Source organism: Candida dubliniensis, chromosome R (genome assembly GCF_000026945.1).
Source record: "Candida dubliniensis CD36 chromosome R, complete sequence".
In the NCBI taxonomy this organism is placed as follows: Eukaryota; Fungi; Ascomycota; class Pichiomycetes; order Serinales; family Debaryomycetaceae; genus Candida; species Candida dubliniensis.
Window position 1 is genome coordinate 415,079 of NC_012867.1, and position 18,625 is coordinate 433,703.

The window sequence follows — 18,625 nt, forward strand, 5'->3', positions numbered from 1 at the left end:
TTTTTTACATGTAGTAAACAGAGATGAAATGAATGTTTGCAAATGTCATTAATTTAAAAGAAAAAGAAAAAAAAAACACTATAGTCTTAAATATATAATCACGACTTTATAGATGTAATTGCTTCAATTGGATGATCAATATCGTGTATTCCTCTGTTTGCTTCTTCTTCATCTTCTCTATCCAATCTTTCTCTTTCATTGGTTTCATTTTCCATCCATTTATCCAAATTCCAGAATTGAGCCAACATAACAATAGCACAAAGAAATCCAGCAAGACCAATTGCAAGGAATACCCAATGTAAGTTGGGATCTTTTAAAGCTGGAGTTATGGCAAGACTCAATGCAGCAGAAAAAGCCGACATCACTAAAAATAAGGCATACACAACACTTTTCAATGCGGGAGGTGATCTAGTATATGCCAATTCGTAAGCTGTGGTATAAGCCCAACATTCACCAGCGGCAGCTAATATGAAAAGAGATGAAGCTTTCCAGGCAGTGATTGGTGCTGGATTTTTACAGTTGGTAGCGTAGTAGCCACATGGAGACTAAAATAATGTTGTTAGTAATCAAGAAAATCTTGGAAACAAATGAGTTGAAAACTCCAATATTTTACATACTTGTTCATAAACTTGTTTTTGTAAAACAAACCCAGCAATTTGTGAAAAGGAGCAAACAACAAATCCAAAACAGATTCTCCATATTGGTTTAAAGTCAATCTTAAATTTGTTCAATAATGGATAAAGTCCGTATTCAAGAATTGGAATCAACACTATAATAGTCAATGGATTAAAGTTATTGAAAAGATCATTCGGGACTCCGTCTAATTTCATAGCACCAATCAAGGATGTTTCCACTGACCCTAATCCGCTATCAGCCAAATTGAAAATAATATAGTAAAGAAAGATTTTGCATGAATCAAAGGTTTGCTTGACGTCTAAAATCCATTGGTCAGACCATGTTATAGCACTTTTCTTTTTAGTGTTATAGTAAACGATCCCTCTGGCTTCCATATGTGAAGGTTTTGCGTGATCCCAGAATTTTCCATTCCACAATCTCTTGATGAAATTTCCTGAAAACAAAACTGATAAAATCTTGACTACATTTGTCATGACTTGACCTTGTGGTGGCTTGATCTTGAGTTTGGGTTTAACAATAAATAAGAAAAGTGGTACAATTATGTACAATATCATAGGCACGAAGAATGCAAGCCAGAACCCAACTCTTCTTTCACAATACGAAGTGGCAATTTGCAAAAAGGCACCAATGTTAATTGCAAGATAGAATACATTTGTGATTCTACTCAAACTTTTTTCTCTATCCAAGATGATCAGTTCACCTGTTGGCAACACTTTGACCATATCCCTTTCTTCTGGGTATTGATCCAAAACAAGAGGCAATAAATTAGGTTTCATTAATCCCAGTCCTGCTGATAATGTTATAATTGCAATAACACATAATCCCAACCCGGCATTAGCATTTTCAATTGCTTGTGGGATACTAGCAAAAATGAAAAACAAATGGCCCACAAATCCAAAAAATACCCCCCATTGAATAGCCTTCCATCTTCCAATTGTGCTATCTCCTAAATAACCACCAATTAAAGGGAAAACATAAGCCAAGAAAGTTAAAAGATTGGTCAAGGCACTAGCGGCTTGTAACCCTTTACCCAAAGCACCAGCTGAGGCATCGGGACTTCCTGGTGGTGGAGCACCCCAGCCATGTGGTGAGTCCGGATCAATTCTTCTTTGGATGTAATTAGTAAGAATACCGGTGGTAGAATAATATGAAGCACGTTCGGCAAATTCACAAATGCAAAGCATAAATGTACTGTATCTTATGTTACCAATGACCCGTCTTAAAGTTTTCGATTCTTCTGGAGTTGGTCTCCTTAACCCTTTTGGATTGTATTCATCAACATAGTTTGTACTGTAGTTTCTAAGGTCCTCGTAGTCATATTTGTCATCTAAGGATATATTTTTTTCATCGGTTAGAACTTGAACAACCTCTGGTTGTTTTTCATTTTCAAAATCTGAAGATACCATTTGGTTATAGTATTACAAAATGGTGAGGTTATACTCTGTTGTTAAAAACTCTAGAGGCTGAAATAACAATAAGAATATTTTCCAAACAAAAAACTAAAAACCATTATTAGTAGTATATTAGGAATGTGGTTGCCAATTTATAGGCAACAAAGTATTTTTCACATTAATGTTGTGGGATATGGCATCAAATTTTTTTTAAAAAAAAAGAGTAAAATTATAATAACTCAATTGGAAATAATGGCAAAATAATAGCAAAGTTGGATAAGCGTGTATAATCTGCTTATCTTTTCTTTTTATTTTAGTAACAACGGTTTGTAAACATTGATTAGTAAATTATCATTGGTTGTGTGATCTTTAACTGTGGATGTTATTATTAAAAAAAAAAAAATCAAATTGTGATAAGAAATTGCAAAAAAACAGAACAAAAAAATTACACAAACTTAATGCATCAACTTTTGTTACAATTTTTTTGATGCCGTTTCATCCAGTTTTCATTAAATCGCCTATGCCACCATCTACATCTGAGCCTGCTCTCCCCTTTTCTCCCCGCTTCGACATTAATTGTTCCTTATCCCTCTGTTTACTATTTTGCCTTATCATTAAGGAAACAAGAAAAAAAAAATTTGAAGGGCTTCTTTTTTTTTTTTTGCAATTACGTTGCAATTACCTATTATTATTTTTTGTTTTTTGCTTTACAATAATATAATTGATTTCCATTTTCTGGTTTAGATGAAAAAAATGATGGTGTCAAGTTTGTTGAAAAAGAAATGTGAAGAGACAAACTAACTAATTTAAGAACATACAAAGAATTATGCATCCACAATTTTTGACATGTTTTCAATTCCTCAGGGGGGGGTTGAAACGAAATCGGGTGTTGTTCTTTTTGTCTGTGAAAGATGTTAATTTGTGTCACTTTACTCAATTTCCAGTCCATAATAAATATTAAATATTATAAATATTTGATAATAGTTTGAAATTTCAAATTGTCATTTATTTTTTCTTGGTATAAAGGCTTTCACTCTTCACGGCATTTTAACGACCCTTATCTATCGTTATATCTCGAATAAACTACTATCTACATTGATCTTGAATAAGCTATATCTATATTATCCCCACAGAATGTATTCTTTCAAGCTCGACACAATGAATACCAAGACAATTCATTTGCAAAACCGTACTTATCTTGTGACTGGTAGATAAATTATTTGTTGACGCCACACAAATTAATATGCACCGTTAATTCTCTTCTCTTCTCTAGTCCTGCTAAGTTATACTTAATCAACCTAAAATGTATGAGTTAAACTTAAATCATGACCCGTTTAATTATTCTTTTGCCGTGCATAATCTGTGGAGTCTTTAATTAATTACAGAAGAATATTATAATTGAAATTACTCTTTGGTTGGCTATATTTTGCCTGAATGTCCTCACAAACAACATTGCCTTGGACTGGAACCAAATTGCCGGGTATATTGGGTCACCATTGATTCCACCAGTTAGTGTTATTGCTACAATTTTTGGATCCATTGTGGTGATTTTCTGGATAGTTGTGCCTGCTCTTCACTATTCCAACACCTGGTATTCCCAGTATTTGCCAATTTCTTCTTCTGGCTCATTTGATAGGTTCCAACAAACTTATAATGTGTCAAAAATTGTCAACTATAAAACTTTATCATTCAATGAAGCCGAATACAAGAAATATTCCCCCTTGTTTTTTATCCACCAACGAGTTCTCAGTACCAATACCTTTTTTGCAAGATACACTGTCAGCCTTCAATGATGCCAACATTGCGTTTCAATAGAATAAATGTTTACCTAGCATGAACAACGATAAACTTTGAGCTTATTTATATTGAACAGCAGATCCTAGGTAAAGGTTGGTGTAGGTTTGTAATAAACTTGCGCTATCCAATAAAAATGTGTGTATTAGTAAACTTTTTGATTCTGCACTACCAAAAGGTACATAATAATATTTGCGGGGAACACAAAAATAAAAAGGTGTAAAAAGAAACACATAATTGATAATGATGATGATAGCATTTTGCATTGAATGCCTTCCCCTGTTTTACATTCTTGTAGATCCTGCAAAGATGAATGGAAACTCTTGTTATAGTGCAAGCTGTTTTAACGTATGATCTGGGCGGGCATCACACTTGAAGTAGCACTATTTCTATTCTCTCATTATGTCCCTCTGATTATGTCTTCTCGTTAAAAAAAATCTTCTGCTCGTAATTTCTGTAATTATTTTTTTTCTTTTTTGAACAATCAATATTTATCACAGGCATTACGTTGTATGAATGGTCTTCCTTTAATAGCTGGAAGTTGATTTACTTCATTCTCTGTGGCCTCGAATAACCTTTCAAAATAAGCATAAATATACATATCAATGTAAAACATCAAAACATAAACTAACCCTGGATTTACCTTGTTTAAAACAATCAATCAGCGCGGTAACATCAGGAGGAATGTAAGTCAATTGTACGCCGATCTATAAACTTACAACTATTGTATTATTATTATTATTCTAACCATTTTAATTGGTAGAACTAATATTATATAATTCCCAAAAATATCACAAAGACTAAACAAACTACCTTATAGTCTTCTTAGCAAAAAGACTGGAAAGAGGAGTTGATGACAAAAACAAAAAAAAAAAAAAAATCATTGGCTGATGAAGCTCAATGTATATTGTTGTTATTTTCTTTATTTCCTTTCTTTTTTAGACCATCGCATTTCGTTGTTGAGACCAAACTCCGCTTAAATTTCATTGGTATCACTGTCTAATTTAGTACCATCCACTTAAAAAGTGCGGAAAAAAAAAAAAAAAAACTCTCCAAAATAGAAAAAATTTTCATCTTTTACATTCTAGTTTCTTGTTTAAAAGAACCACCAAAAATCCCAGTCTTTTTGCTCTTCTTTTATTCATAATTTGTTTACCCAAATATTGAGAGAGATTTGCTTTTACTTGTTGCTATTTCAAAAGTAAAATCTACTATTTTCATTAAAAGAAAGGATACGTAGTTCATTGACGTCAAAATCTCAAGTGTGATTTTCATTTCATTATATAAACTTCAATCATTTCTTTATTAAATATTTGACATTGTTGTTTAACATCTTTTCACCTTTTCCTGTTTTTTTTTTTTTTTATTTCGTTATGGAATCTATTACCAAAGTTTCAATGTCAGTTTGCCCATTTGTTAGATCAACTTCAACCCAGGCTTTGCGCCAACTAAGCCAAACTTCTGGTGCATTGGCTAACCAAGCTCGTCAATGTCCAATTGTTGGTAATGCAATCAGGGCTAAGGAGATTTCAATCAGATCCTATTCCTCAGCTACCAAGCCAGTTAGAGCTACTGCTGCTACTGCTTCCACACCGGAGGCTAATTTTAACGTTTCTCCTTCATTTGAACTTGGAAGTAAGGAAACCGCATTTGATTATGATGGGTATTTAGGAAATGAATTGGAAAAGAAAAGATCTGACAAGTCTTACCGTTACTTCAACAACATTAATCGTTTGGCTAATGAATTTCCAAAAGCCCATCGTACTAAAGAAGAGGACAAAGTCACTGTCTGGTGCTCAAATGATTATTTGGGTATGGGTAAAAATGAAAACACATTGAAAGAAATGAAGCGTGTTTTAGACAAGTACGGTTCTGGTGCAGGAGGTACCAGAAACATTGCTGGTCATAATGCCCACGCTATCAAGTTAGAATCTGAATTGGCAGCATTGCACAAACATGATGCTGCATTGGTTTTCAGCTCTTGTTTTGTAGCCAACGATGCCGTCTTATCATTATTGGGACAAAAGATCAAAGATTTGGTTATTTTTTCCGATGAGTTGAACCACGCTTCAATGATTCAAGGTATTAGAAACTCCCGTGCTAGAAAACATATTTTCAAGCACAATGATTTAGCTGATTTGGAAAGCAAATTAGCTCAATATCCAAAATCTACTCCTAAATTGATTGCCTTTGAGTCAGTTTATTCAATGTGTGGATCTATTGCTCCTATCGAAGCCATTTGTGATTTAGCTGAAAAATATGGCGCTTTAACCTTTTTAGATGAAGTTCATGCTGTTGGTATGTATGGTCCCCACGGTGCTGGTGTTGCTGAGCATTTGAACTTTGAAGCCCATTTGAAACTGGGAATCGAACGCCCAGAAGTCACCACCGTTATGAGCAGAGTTGACATGGTTACTGGTACTTTAGGTAAGGCATATGGTGTCGTTGGTGGCTATATTACTGGTAAGACCAATTTGATTGATTGGTTTAGATCTTATGCCCCAGGCTTTATTTTCACTACTTCTTTACCACCAGCAATTATGGCTGGTTGTTCTGCTTCCATTCGTTATCAAAGAGCTACTTTGAAAGACCGTATTTCTCAACAAAAGAACACTAGACTTGTTAAAAGAAATTTGAACGAATTGGGTGTCCCAGTTATTCCAAACCCTTCTCATATTGTTCCAGTTTTGGTCGGAAATGCAGCTGACGCCAAACGTGCTTCAGACTTGTTGTTGAACAAGCACGACATTTACGTTCAAGCTATCAACTTCCCTACAGTTCCAATCGGTGAAGAAAGATTAAGAATCACCCCAACCCCAGGTCACGGACCGGAACTTTCCAGACAATTGGTTGAAGCTATCGATTCTGTTTTCACCGAATTGAATTTGAACAGAATCAATGACTGGAAAAAACTCGGAGGATTGCTTGGTGTTGGTGTTGAAGGTGCTGCCAAAGTTGACCACATTTGGACTGACGAACAATTAGCTTTGACTGATGCTGATTTGAACCCAAATGTCGTTAATCCAGCCATTTCTCCTCTTGATGTTTCATCAGGTATTTCTACATAAGTCACCAAAGTGTAGTTAAAAAATTATAATATTTGTATCTGTATGGCTTTGTGTTTTTGTATATCTTTTTTTTTTTTTATTATTATTTTTTAGAAGTCATTACGGACTCTACATACTTTTTATTTTCCAATACGAAATTTATGAATCGCATATTTCTTTTATGGTTTGTAAGATGGTGTTTCCTTTTATGTAGTTAGTGGTGAATCTGACAACAAGTGTTTGACTCTTTTTCAATCTACGTGTACTTATTTACGCGTTGGTGTAAGAGTATGCGTGTATTTTTTGTTGAAAATAAAACCTCAAGCACAAATTTTTTTTTTTGGAGGTGGTAGTAAGGGCGAAAAGAAAAGCAAAACAAAACAAAACAAAACAAAAAAAAAAAACACATCTTCACATATACAGGTCTTTTAGGAATTCGATACACCAGTAACACTATTGTCTTTGACATACAGTTCAGATTTTATTTTTGTCTTGATGAATAATTAGAAATTACAATGGCGTTAAACAAAGTACAACTAATAAAATTATATTCCAATCGATTAGTGAAATCATTGGTTCCTGTGGAATTCGGTGAGGCATTCATCCAGAGTGTAATCAATGACTTGCAAACTACTTTACTAAATACTCCTTCGGAAGAGCAGAATTTATCAATAATTATAAACAAACTTAAGATGCAATTTTTAAGTAACAATTTAAAAAATGAATGGGTCGAATTTCAGAACATTGTTAATTCATTAAGCAAATTCAAATCGTTGGATCAGATTTGTAATTATCTTGTATTTCTCGATGCTTTAAGAGATGAGAAACCAGAAGATATATTATCAACATCATCGGCAAGCTTGTCTCCTGGTAAGCAAACTGTGACGATAAATACAGCAAACACAGCATTGACTTTATCACAACTAATCGAACCGTATTATGATACTTTATCGGAACAAACCATTTTAACTTACTTACCGTACACTATGTTGGGTCTGGATTCCAAAATATTTACGTTCAGCGATAATTATACACGATTGGAGATACCGAGGGATATAAACAACAGTTTCAGCTCATTATTACGCGAAGTTTTTGAATTTGCAATACTATATAAACAATTGGCAATTGTCGTTGATAAGTATAAAGGAACTTTAGTGCTGGCCATAAAAACCGCATATATAGCAATACTAGAAGCCCAATTGAACAAATATGTGAATGATATTAACAATATATTTAGTAATAAACCCAATTCCATATTAGTTGTTTACAATTCTGCTTTCCCCTGGATATCTATACTACGGTTTTTATACCGTGTTTCCAACAGACTAAACAGATTGGATGGCTATGAATTTTTAACATTTATTTATAGTTTTACCAACCATGGAGATCCCAAAATACGAGACATTGCTGTGACTGCATTTACTGAGGTTGTCAAACCTTATTATAATATAGTGGAACATTGGATAGTGAAAGGGGAGTTGATTGATAATAATAACGAGTTTTTCATTGTTTTTGATCAAGAGCAGAATGAATTTAATAGTATAATAAAGTTATTACCCAAAAAAATACCAGCCTTTATCGAATCGAGTGATAGAATATTTCAAATTGGGAAAACATTGATTTTTTTAAATAAATATTGCCGTGAATTAAAGTGGGTAAATCAGTACAACGTGAAATACTCTGCTATATTGTTTAATAACCATCAAGGCTTGTCATCCATGACTACAAATGAAATGATCAAATTGATTGATCTGCAATATAATGAGATTTTAACGTTTCTCACCCAAATTATTCAAGGAAACAATAAATTGTTTACTCACATTTATAATTTCAAGAGATTCTATTTTATGGAGACCAATGATTTCATTGATGCAATTATGGTGAAAGGTAAAGACGTTTTCAATGAATCATCAGTAAATATTTCATCAACCTATCTTAGAAAAGTGTTACAAGAGGCCATACAAATCTCGTCAGTGAAAAATTTTGAATATGTTGACAGACTTGATTCAAGAGTTTTGAATCCTCAACATGGGAATTTGGGTTGGGAATCGTTCACCATTGAATATAAAATTGATGATCTTCCCATGAGTTATTTATTTGAAGGTCATCAACATTTGCAGTATTTAAAAATGTTTCATTTTCTATGGAAATTAAGACAATTAAATAATTTATTAAATTGGCATTTTGAAATGTTTAATGAGTTGAATCATAATGTGGTGATGAAGTTGACGACCAGAAATAGAAGACCTTTGTTGAAATCATTGAGCATAATAACCAGTATAAGGTTCCATTTCACCCAATTCCTTAATGAATTAATAGCTTATTTGTCTTACGATGTTATTGAAGAAAATTTTCAACAGCACATTGTAAGGAAATTATTCTACAATAAGAATGATCAAGATTTGCTATTGAACAAACTGTTTATGAATTTACTGGAAAATCAGCTAACCAATAATCTTCCAAAATTCAATGTCAATCTATTAACTATTGATGAATTAGTGGAACTCCATGGTACATATATTGATAGCATTATCAATAGCAGCTTATTAAATGAAAAAGTGAAAGGTAATGAGACAAATGTAAGTTATATTGATCAAATATTTGATATTTTGCAGACTATTTTTAATTTCATAAATACGAGTCAGGAATTTTATTCCTTGGTGGTTAATTTTGGATTATTAGTTAAACTGGACAATAATACAAGCAATATAGAGTTAGAACAGGATCAAGAAGATTTGGAGTTTCAATTGCATAAAATAAAACGGAAAATTTACAAAGATATTTATCAACACGACTACAAACGGCAATTAAATGATTTGAAAAATGACTTGAATCGAGATTATAATTTAAAAGATCTAAGTAAGTTGTTATGATGTGTATGAGTGTATAGATTAGCTGATGTTTTTTTGTTTTTTTTTATGTTGGATTGGTTTGTAACAATACAATTTCGTGAAATATAAAACGACAAGGCGAAGAGAGTCGATTTTTCTATAATTACCGATGAGATCTCAGTAAGCCCGTCGGGAGAAGTGCATCAACATCATTAAACAACCGCGGAACTAAAGCTGAAGAAAAGTAGTCTAAAATGTATTTAAAAAGATATTGTGTAACTAATTAGCAACCAAGTGGAACAAAAAGCAAATTGATACTGTAGCAAATCCAACCTGTCAATTCTCGTACTTTTCAATTTCATGTGAATTAATTCACACGACATGTTCTTACCAAAGAAGACGAGGGAAAAAAAAAAATAGATACTAAGGATTGTGGGATCTACTAAAGAAACCCCGTACCAAGATCTATAAACGCATAATATTAGGTGTTAATTTATTAAAATCGTAACAATATATGCAAAACTATTATTTATGATTAATGATAAAGAGATTTGATTGGTCGATACATAACATGGAGAAACAGAAAAAAGAAAACAATATTTCAAAGGGTGACGCTTCCCAGCCTTGTCTCAATATTTGAGTGAAGAAAAATAATATTGTCCTCGGTTGTTAGAAAAAAGAAAAATTTTCCAAGTATCTTCTTGTTGTTTTGAATATTTTTTCTTTGTTAGCATTCCAGGGCCACAATTCACCCACAAAACCTTTCTATAATATAAACTCCAGCATTTTTCCCCCAGATAATTCTTATTTTTTTTTTTTTTCTTCTTTTTTTTTTTTTTTCATTTTATTTCTTTCAACAAAATTATCATTTCTATAGTTTTAAAGGTCAATTCAAAAATAAATATTCAATTCATTCTTGCTTTTAAAAGACCAGCTTCCCTTTTGATTTTTCATAGATATAGATATACACATACAATTTAGACAAAACAGAAAACATGGACGACGTTGATTCAGCTTTGGTAGATAATGTCAAATCCTTTGCCGCTGGTGGTTTTGGTGGTATATGTGCCGTTTTGACTGGTCATCCTTTTGATTTAGTTAAGGTGAGATTACAAACTGGTTTGTATAATTCATCAATTCAATGTATCAAACAAACAATTGCTAAAGATGGTTTGACTGGACTTTATCGTGGTGTTTTACCACCATTATTGGGAGTCACTCCAATGTTTGCTGTGTCATTCTGGGGTTACGATGTTGGTAAAAGACTTGTTTCAACATACACTGGTAAATCAATTGATCAATTTGAAATCAAAGAAATTTCTACTGCCGGGTTTATTAGTGCAATCCCAACTACTTTGGTTGCTGCTCCTTTTGAAAGAGTTAAAGTCATGATGCAAATCCAAGAAGGAAATAAATCAAAATCAATGGCTGGTGTGGTTGCTGAGATGTACAGAACTGGTGGTCTTAGATCAATTTTCAAAGGTTCAGTCGCCACCTTAGCAAGAGATGGTCCTGGTTCTGCCTTGTATTTTGCTACCTACGAATATTTAAAGAAAGAATTATCTTCTCCAGGTCAAGACTTGTCATTGTTTGCAATTATGACTGCTGGTGGATTTGCTGGTGTTTCTATGTGGTTGGGTGTCTTCCCAATTGATACTATTAAATCAACACAACAATCTTCAAATGTTCCAATCTCAATAATACAAACTACGAAAAACATCTATGCCAAAGGTGGTATTAAAGCCTTTTTCCCAGGTGTTGGTCCAGCATTAGCAAGATCGTTCCCTGCAAATGCTGCAACTTTCTTGGGTGTGGAGTTGGCTAGAAAAGCATTAGACCTGGTTATATAATCTATTTATTTATAAAAGTTTACATATTCTAAAGTATATGGTTTTGTTTTTGATATAATTCTGGATGTATAGGACCTTGATGGTTGTAAACAAATATGCCTCTCCTATAGTATTATTTGTCGTGCACTGTTGCCAATATTGTACGATTGTTAGAGCAGTTTTTTTTTTTTTTTTTCTGTCGCCCAGTTTGTAAATTCTTGTTGTTGTAACAAGACATTTGAATAGAAGCTAATTTTTTTTTTTTTTTTTTTGTCGATAAGATTTGAATTTGAATTCAGTTTCGACAAGACCAATTTCATTTAATTCAACAATTGAAACACAACAATGGCTTTATCAGACGAACAGGTATGTTTGATATTTGGTTGAATTTGAGACTTGGAGTTTGTAATAATGTTACTAACAATCTTGTTTTTTGTTTATCTAGGTTAAATCAGAGCTTTCCAAAATGCAAGCCTTCATTGAGAAGGAAGCCAAGGAGAAGGCTAAGGAAATCAAATTAAAAGCTGACGAAGAATATGAAATTGAAAAGGCATCCATTGTCAGATCCGAAACTGCAGCTATAGATAGTACATATGAACAAAAATTAAAAAAGGCAAGCTTGGCTCAACAGATTACAAAGTCTACTATTGGTAATAAAACCAGATTGAGAATTTTATCTACCAAAGACGAAGTGTTGCATGACATTTTTGATGAAGCTGAGGCCGAATTGAAGAAAATCACCAAAGACAAGAAACAGTATAAACCAGTTTTGGTTGGGTTGATCGAAGAAGGTGTGTTGGCATTGATGGAACCAAAAGTTAGTATTAAAGTTAGAGAACAAGATGTTGATGTCGCCAAGGAAGCCATAACTGAAGCTGCTAAAAACTTTGAAGAAAAAGCCAAGTTTAAAGTAGAAATTTCAATCGATGACAAGAACTTTTTAGCTACAGACATTGCTGGTGGTGTCGTGGTAGTCAATGGTTCAGGTAAAATCGAAGTTGATAACACTTTAGAAGAGAGATTAAAGATCTTATCTGAAGAAGCTTTGCCAGCCATTAGATTAGAATTATTTGGACCTTCCACCACTAGAAAATTCTTTGATTAATTTGATACAAGTTGAGTGTTTCCTTTACCAAGCCCTACCTCTCAACTTCAAATATTATTAGTAGTATTTTTTTTTTTATAATTGAAAATTTTGTAATCTCCAATCAATAATAAAGACAGAAAAAGACTCTTTGTTTGATAAGACAGTCTCTTCTTTTTACTCGTAAGTCTGCACAGATTCTCAAACAAATTTGGTGTTACACTACAGACAATTTGTTTTGCTCAAGCATCTTATCAATGGCAATGCACCCAAGAAAAAAAAAAAAAAATTCCTTAGAAATGAAAGAAATATCAAGTAGTTTTCTTTGACTCAAAACTATATTGACGATAGATTCATAGAGGACAAATGTACCATATTCATCGACTATTAGTTCCTATACAGTCAAATAGTGTGTTTTTCTCCTTGTCACAACTACCGAAATCCTCACTAATAGGTTGTCGTTATAAATCAAATAATGTCCGATATCAATACAGCAAAAAACCTTTGAAAAACTCGATTCTTCACAATTTGGGTTCATCTTCAAGTAGTACTGAATCCGAGATTTTGAACAAGCTTAAGCCAATAACACCAAATGACTTGTACGTTTCATGCACAAGTTTTGACCGACTAGGAAATATTACAGCCGTGTCCAGAAAATACCCCAAAATGCAATTCCTTAAAGAAAACCATTTATTTCCTAGAGATTTGAGAAAAATAGATACTTCATCTATTGATGTTGTTCCAGTAATTATGATTCGGCCTTCAAGTGCGATATTAGTCAATCTTTTGCATATTAAAGCAATTATAAAAAAAGACAATGTTATGGTGTTTGATACATCCAAGAGCGAAGTAGCAACAAAGTTGGGAATTTTCATGTATGATTTGGAATTGAAATTAAAATCTCCAGGTAACAATGTTTGTTATGAATTTAGAGCATTAGAATCGATATTGGTTAGTGTTACTAGTTATTTAGAAGCTGAAATTAAGTTACATCGACAGCAATGTGGGATCATTTTGGCAGAATTGGAAGATGAAGTTGATAGAACAAAATTACAAGAATTATTGATTCGTCTGAAAAAATTACTGAGCTTTCACCAACGAGCCATCTTAATTCGTGATGTATTGGAGGAATTATTAGAAAATGACGAGGATTTAGCAGGAATGTATTTGACTGACCTCAAAAGATTCGAACCTGAAGAAGAAAATTATGAAGAAATAGAACTGATCTTGGAAAGTTATTACAACCAATGTGATGAATATGTCCAACAAGCTGGTAGTCTATTAAGTGATATCAAAGCAACAGAAGAAATTGTGAATATTATACTAGACGCAAATAGAAACTCGTTAATGTTGTTTGAACTAAAAATAACAGTTTATACTTTGGGATTCACTGTGGCTACATTAGTGCCTGCATTTTATGGAATGAATCTTAAGAATTATATCGAGGAAACAAATTGGGGATTTGGATTGGTATTAGTGGTATCGTTATTGCAAGGATTAGCAATAACTTGGTTAAATTTTAGAAAGTTGCATAAAGTGCAAAAATTAACAATGATGGGTACAAGTAACACGAGTAAGGCAGGCAATAGTTTATCTCGTCATATTCCTGTTGGCTCACATGTAGATAGATGGAAAAGAGGATCTTTTCTCTATCGGTTGTTTTATGGCTCAGGTGGGAAGTATTCAAAATCTAGCAAGAAATTTGATATGCCCACAAATAGAGAAAAGGACGCGATGTGGAGAATGATTAATGACGATAAAGCCATAAAATAGGAAATATTTTCTATTATTCACTTGTAAATAGTGTTCAATTAATATATATAGAGTGCCGAATACAAATTCAAGAAAAACGATTTTCCACCTTTTTTTTTTTTGTTTTGTTTAATCTACATTTATATTTTCTATCTATTAATCTAGTCCGATTCAATTTTATCTTCATCCAAATCGGATTTGTTTACAACTTTGTTATCGTCACTTCCCGAGTCCTCATCATCTGAATCCTTGATATAAGCTGGTAATTCGTCATTTTCTTCTGGCTCAGCAATTTCTGCGGTGGTAATCACTTCATCATCAGCAAATTTCATGTGCTTACCAGTAGATTTTGTTTCCAGTCTTTCTTTATAAACTGGTTGAGCATTTCTTTCTTCACCAGGAGTAATCAATGTACCTTCAACGGAAACAATTCTACCAGTAGTATGAATGGCCTTAATAGTGAACTGTAATTTTCCTTCAACTTTCGTTTCAGATTCATCCACCCAATGACCAAAAGTTTTCTTGTCATCGCTAGACACTTCATCAATTTGGTTAGGAACAAAAGCCCAAGTGTTAGGAATATTGTATTTCTTTATACTGGCATTAAATGTATCGCATATCAAAAGACCAATATGGGATGGGGTTTGCATATATATATCACCTTCCAAAACATCACCAACTTCTGGACACCAGCATAAAAAGTCCACTGAAATCCACAAAAATGTAAAAGGTGAACTTCCTTCTATTTTGGCAAGACTATAAGCTGAATCTTCATTGTTATAGTTATTTTCCAAAAATTTGATATTTGAATATGCCACCACAATCCCTTTAGCCTTGACAAAATACGTCATTATTAAAGGATCCAAATGCTGTTGTTTAATACCATTTATTGGGTCTTGTAAATGTACTGGTGCCAATGATACATATAACGATGTAGAAACTGTTTTAAAACATTCAGATAAGCCATTGCCATCTTTAGGATTAGTGGATTGCACAGTTGCTCTTCTTTTGGACGCCAGACTAAAGTTATCTACTGGTCTTTTTCTAACTTCCACTGACATATCAAATGAATTTGGATTTCCTTACTATTCAATTGAACCAAACAACGATAAAACGAATTGCTTGCGACTTGTAATTCAGTTTTTTTTTTTTTTTTTTTCAAACTTCTGGTGATGAGGTTCTCTATTTTTTTTTTTTTACAACCAAACCGATGATTTATGGAGATTTTGTGTACAGGCTGTTTTATTTTACTTTTCTGTCAAATTTGCACTACTTCTAATTTGTGTGCAAATATTCTATTTTACTTGATTTTTATATACTTTTATTTTACAATACTTTTTTAATAGGACTTTTTATATCTTTTCTTTATCATCTGATCTTTTATACAATATTTTCTTACGATTATAACTTTCAATTAAGAAATATAACTTCTTATTAGCATTCTCCTACAAGTTCTTAAGTTCCTAGGAAATTCTTCGAAAACATAATTAAAGAATAAAAGTGTAAAACAAACAACATACACACTGAAATTTAGATAATTCTGCCCATCGTTTTGGAATATAAGTTTGTGTTATCGGTAGTGGATAATTCCACTTTATGGTTTTAGTTTTCTGTCTTGCTTTGTATTAGTTTTGGTTTCCGGAAACGGATATTAGTCTTTTCCTCGTAGATGTTTTGTAACTTTTCTTGCCTTTTGATTTTACGTAGGTTAATATCGGTACAATATTCTTCTCTCACGGCACAATTGATAGTATATATGATTTCTTATAAACCCTAGGCATTTCTACATCTTATACAAAAGTGAGCAAAAGAAAACAAGACATATTCAATTTTAGTATTAATTCGGTAAAGTTTAGATCTACTGTATTTTCTGTCATCTTGATAGATCGAAACGAAATTTCAGTCACATATAGGTATCCTAATCTAAAATCTAGGTTCTCGCTTGATAAAACTTTAATTCTGTAATTATTGTTTGTTTGTTCGTTTGAATTGTTAAGGTATGTATTTTGGCTATGTTGTACCACGAGGCTAGAACATTCTTTCTCTTGTTTGTCCCAAACTCTTTCAATTAGGCTCTGTAGAATATTCAACTCAAAACCTTGATTTGGAAAAAGTTATAATTTATTAGATTTTCAATAAAGCTGTGTAATTTACTTTGTGTTTACGTTTTAAAATTTGTAATTTAGGTTATGTAGCTTTTATTCCTTCAAGTCACGTGCCTTAACAATTAATAATCAGCAGCCATATCTTACGTTCCGTGAAACTTAAAACTAGGTTTCTCAATTGTTTTCGGTTCTTTCTGTAGTCCAAACAAAGCAACACGGTCAAACTTGCTTGCTGAAAGAAAGGATTCCCGTTGTTATGCTCTTGGTGGCATATCTCTTATTATATCAGTTCTCGTGGTCTTCTTGAGCTGGTCTTACAAAACATGCTGCAAAAAACCCAATTCCACCATCTTGTTTAGGATTTGCTCGCACACAGCCACCTGCTAATCTCGTACATTCCTCTGGATCCCTCGACATCTTGACAAATTCTTCTTCAAGCCCTCTTCTGTCCCATTTCGGTAATACAACTTCTCGGTCAGCCAACTTCCATCCACGACGATTTACTTCTGGATCCAGTAATAAATCGACAACCACCCGCTCATTTTCTTGCGCATGAATTGAACATGTTGAATAAACAACTTTCTTGGCTGAAGGGAACAGCAACGCATGTTTCATTATGGCAAACTGAAATCCCGCTAATTTATTAAGCCTTTCGGTGTTGACATTTTCGGTTTCTTCTTCATTATGTGAATCTTCTAATGCCCTTCCAAAAATACCTGATCCACTACACGATGGATCGACAACTAATCCAGTAACATCAGGAAAGTCATCGGGTTTTGTGGTTGTGAAATCAGCGTGAGTAACTTGAATAAGTTTCTTTTTCGCCTTACCTGTGGCTTTTTCACACATGGTCTTTAAAATCTTCACTCTTTTTGGATCCCGTTCAAATGCATACACGACTGAATCTGAATTTGGTAAATGTGCTGCTGCATGTGTCGTTTTGTTACCTGGTGCTGCACAAGCATCTATAACTTGGGTATGGACATCCTTGGGATCTGAATTAAGAATGTGACTTGGGAAACAAGATGCACGATCCTGGATAATTATTTCCCCTAATCTGTAAGCTTCAGTTGATGTGATTTTTTCTCTCGGATGAACCCCAAATAAATTGGGAATATAATCATCAGAATAAATCATCCCTGTTCCCGTGATTTCATCAATTGAGCTTACTGGTTGTAGTTTCTGGAAGAATGGATGCTTGGTGTAAAATCTATCCTTATCAATTTTGATAGTATTAATTCTGAACCACCGTATTGGGGTTTCATCTTCATCAGCCTCCTTCGTGGGTAATTGGTCAACAGATTTAACTTTATATTTTAATTTCAATTTGATGAATTCAGCTTGTAATCTTGTCTTGTTCAGTAAAAATGCATCTTTAAGAGGATGTTTCCCACTCTGAATTCTACCTTTCGAGGAAAACAACAAATCATGGATCATTAAACATAATAATTCATTGCTTATTTTCGCTTTTTTAAATTGAAGATCTTGTCGGATTTTTGATTTTTTTATAATCACATCAATGTATTCTTTGTATTTTAATGTAGAATAAACTAACGCAAAGATATGCTTAGGGGAATTGGTTAATCTTTTATCGTTGAATATACGAGATTGTAGACTCCCATTAGTTCCTTTGTTTGGTTTCAAAAACTTTTCTGCTTCAAAATATAACTTCATTGGTATATAGAGGAGATGTGAATTTGAGATGAGGGCAGAGAAAGTGGATTTGGGTTTTTTTTTAGTGCATTTTTTTTTTTTCAGCTGAGTCTTGAAATCATCGTTTCTAGTGAGGGCGTAAGCCATAAAACAAACCCTAAGTCAAGAATAAGTATGGGCCAAAAAAAATTAACTCCTATACTCTACAATAGAATACTTCTGGCTTAAGGCATTTTTATGTAACATTTTAGCCCATAGTGAAGTCATTTTTGCAGCTATAAATTATTCTTATTCTGTCGTCCCTTTTTTTTTGTTGTTCAGTGCCTAAAAGTGTATTGCGGTTCTGTAGTTTTTTTTTTTCCACAACTTAACGGTCGTGTTCGTTTTCTCAATGGAAAATAAAAATTACAACCAACTACCAATGTTCAAACCAGTACCGCTTTTTTTTTTTTGTTTTACGTTTGCACACTCTCAAGCCTGTCCCCTCCCTGGTATCAAAAGAA

At 33.2% G+C, this 18,625-nt stretch overlaps 8 protein-coding genes and 1 pseudogene across 8 annotated transcripts, besides 2 other annotated features; 6 read left to right on the forward strand and 3 right to left on the reverse strand. All coding sequences in view use genetic code 12, as the record gives it.

The window, feature by feature from the left end:
- Positions 1 to 98: 98 nt before the first annotated feature.
- On the reverse strand, positions 99 to 2,042 carry CD36_26850 (peptide permease, putative; the record flags this gene model as incomplete). The annotated part of the gene is made up of 2 exons (XM_002421726.1): positions 99 to 545; positions 618 to 2,042. The coding sequence occupies 2 exons, from the start codon at positions 2,040 to 2,042 to the stop codon at positions 99 to 101; spliced, it is 1,872 nt and encodes a 623-aa protein (XP_002421771.1).
- A 1,430-nt stretch (positions 2,043 to 3,472) lies between these two features.
- Positions 3,473 to 3,820, forward strand: CD36_26870 (annotated as a pseudogene).
- Positions 3,473 to 3,820: a sequence feature (Similar to S. cerevisiae OPT1;~in-frame stop codon; partial sequence).
- A 1,374-nt stretch (positions 3,821 to 5,194) lies between these two features.
- On the forward strand, positions 5,195 to 6,889 carry CD36_26880 (5 aminolevulinic acid synthase, putative; the record flags this gene model as incomplete). Its single annotated transcript, XM_002421727.1, has 1 exon — positions 5,195 to 6,889. The coding sequence occupies one exon, from the start codon at positions 5,195 to 5,197 to the stop codon at positions 6,887 to 6,889; it is 1,695 nt and encodes a 564-aa protein (XP_002421772.1).
- Positions 6,890 to 7,383: 494 nt separating this feature from the next.
- CD36_26890 (spindle pole body component, putative) lies at positions 7,384 to 9,741 on the forward strand (the record flags this gene model as incomplete). Its single annotated transcript, XM_002421728.1, has 1 exon — positions 7,384 to 9,741. One exon carries the CDS (start codon positions 7,384 to 7,386, stop codon positions 9,739 to 9,741), a length of 2,358 nt encoding a protein of 785 aa, XP_002421773.1.
- Positions 9,742 to 10,694: 953 nt separating this feature from the next.
- Positions 10,695 to 11,549, forward strand: CD36_26900 (mitochondrial ornithine carrier protein, putative; the record flags this gene model as incomplete). The annotated part of the gene is made up of 1 exon (XM_002421729.1): positions 10,695 to 11,549. One exon carries the CDS (start codon positions 10,695 to 10,697, stop codon positions 11,547 to 11,549), a length of 855 nt encoding a protein of 284 aa, XP_002421774.1.
- Positions 11,550 to 11,873: 324 nt separating this feature from the next.
- On the forward strand, positions 11,874 to 12,633 carry VMA4 (vacuolar ATP synthase subunit, putative; the record flags this gene model as incomplete). Its single annotated transcript, XM_002421730.1, has 2 exons — positions 11,874 to 11,894; positions 11,974 to 12,633. 2 exons carry the CDS (start codon positions 11,874 to 11,876, stop codon positions 12,631 to 12,633), a joined length of 681 nt encoding a protein of 226 aa, XP_002421775.1.
- A 345-nt stretch (positions 12,634 to 12,978) lies between these two features.
- Positions 12,979 to 14,385, forward strand: CD36_26920 (magnesium transporter, mitochondrial precursor, putative; the record flags this gene model as incomplete). The annotated part of the gene is made up of 1 exon (XM_002421731.1): positions 12,979 to 14,385. The coding sequence occupies one exon, from the start codon at positions 12,979 to 12,981 to the stop codon at positions 14,383 to 14,385; it is 1,407 nt and encodes a 468-aa protein (XP_002421776.1).
- A 140-nt stretch (positions 14,386 to 14,525) lies between these two features.
- CD36_26930 (DNA-dependent RNA polymerase subunit, putative) lies at positions 14,526 to 15,425 on the reverse strand (the record flags this gene model as incomplete). Its single annotated transcript, XM_002421732.1, has 1 exon — positions 14,526 to 15,425. One exon carries the CDS (start codon positions 15,423 to 15,425, stop codon positions 14,526 to 14,528), a length of 900 nt encoding a protein of 299 aa, XP_002421777.1.
- A 177-nt stretch (positions 15,426 to 15,602) lies between these two features.
- Positions 15,603 to 15,878: a mobile genetic element.
- An 876-nt stretch (positions 15,879 to 16,754) lies between these two features.
- On the reverse strand, positions 16,755 to 18,269 carry CD36_26940 (conserved hypothetical protein; the record flags this gene model as incomplete). The annotated part of the gene is made up of 1 exon (XM_002421733.1): positions 16,755 to 18,269. The coding sequence occupies one exon, from the start codon at positions 18,267 to 18,269 to the stop codon at positions 16,755 to 16,757; it is 1,515 nt and encodes a 504-aa protein (XP_002421778.1).
- Positions 18,270 to 18,625: the final 356 nt, after the last annotated feature.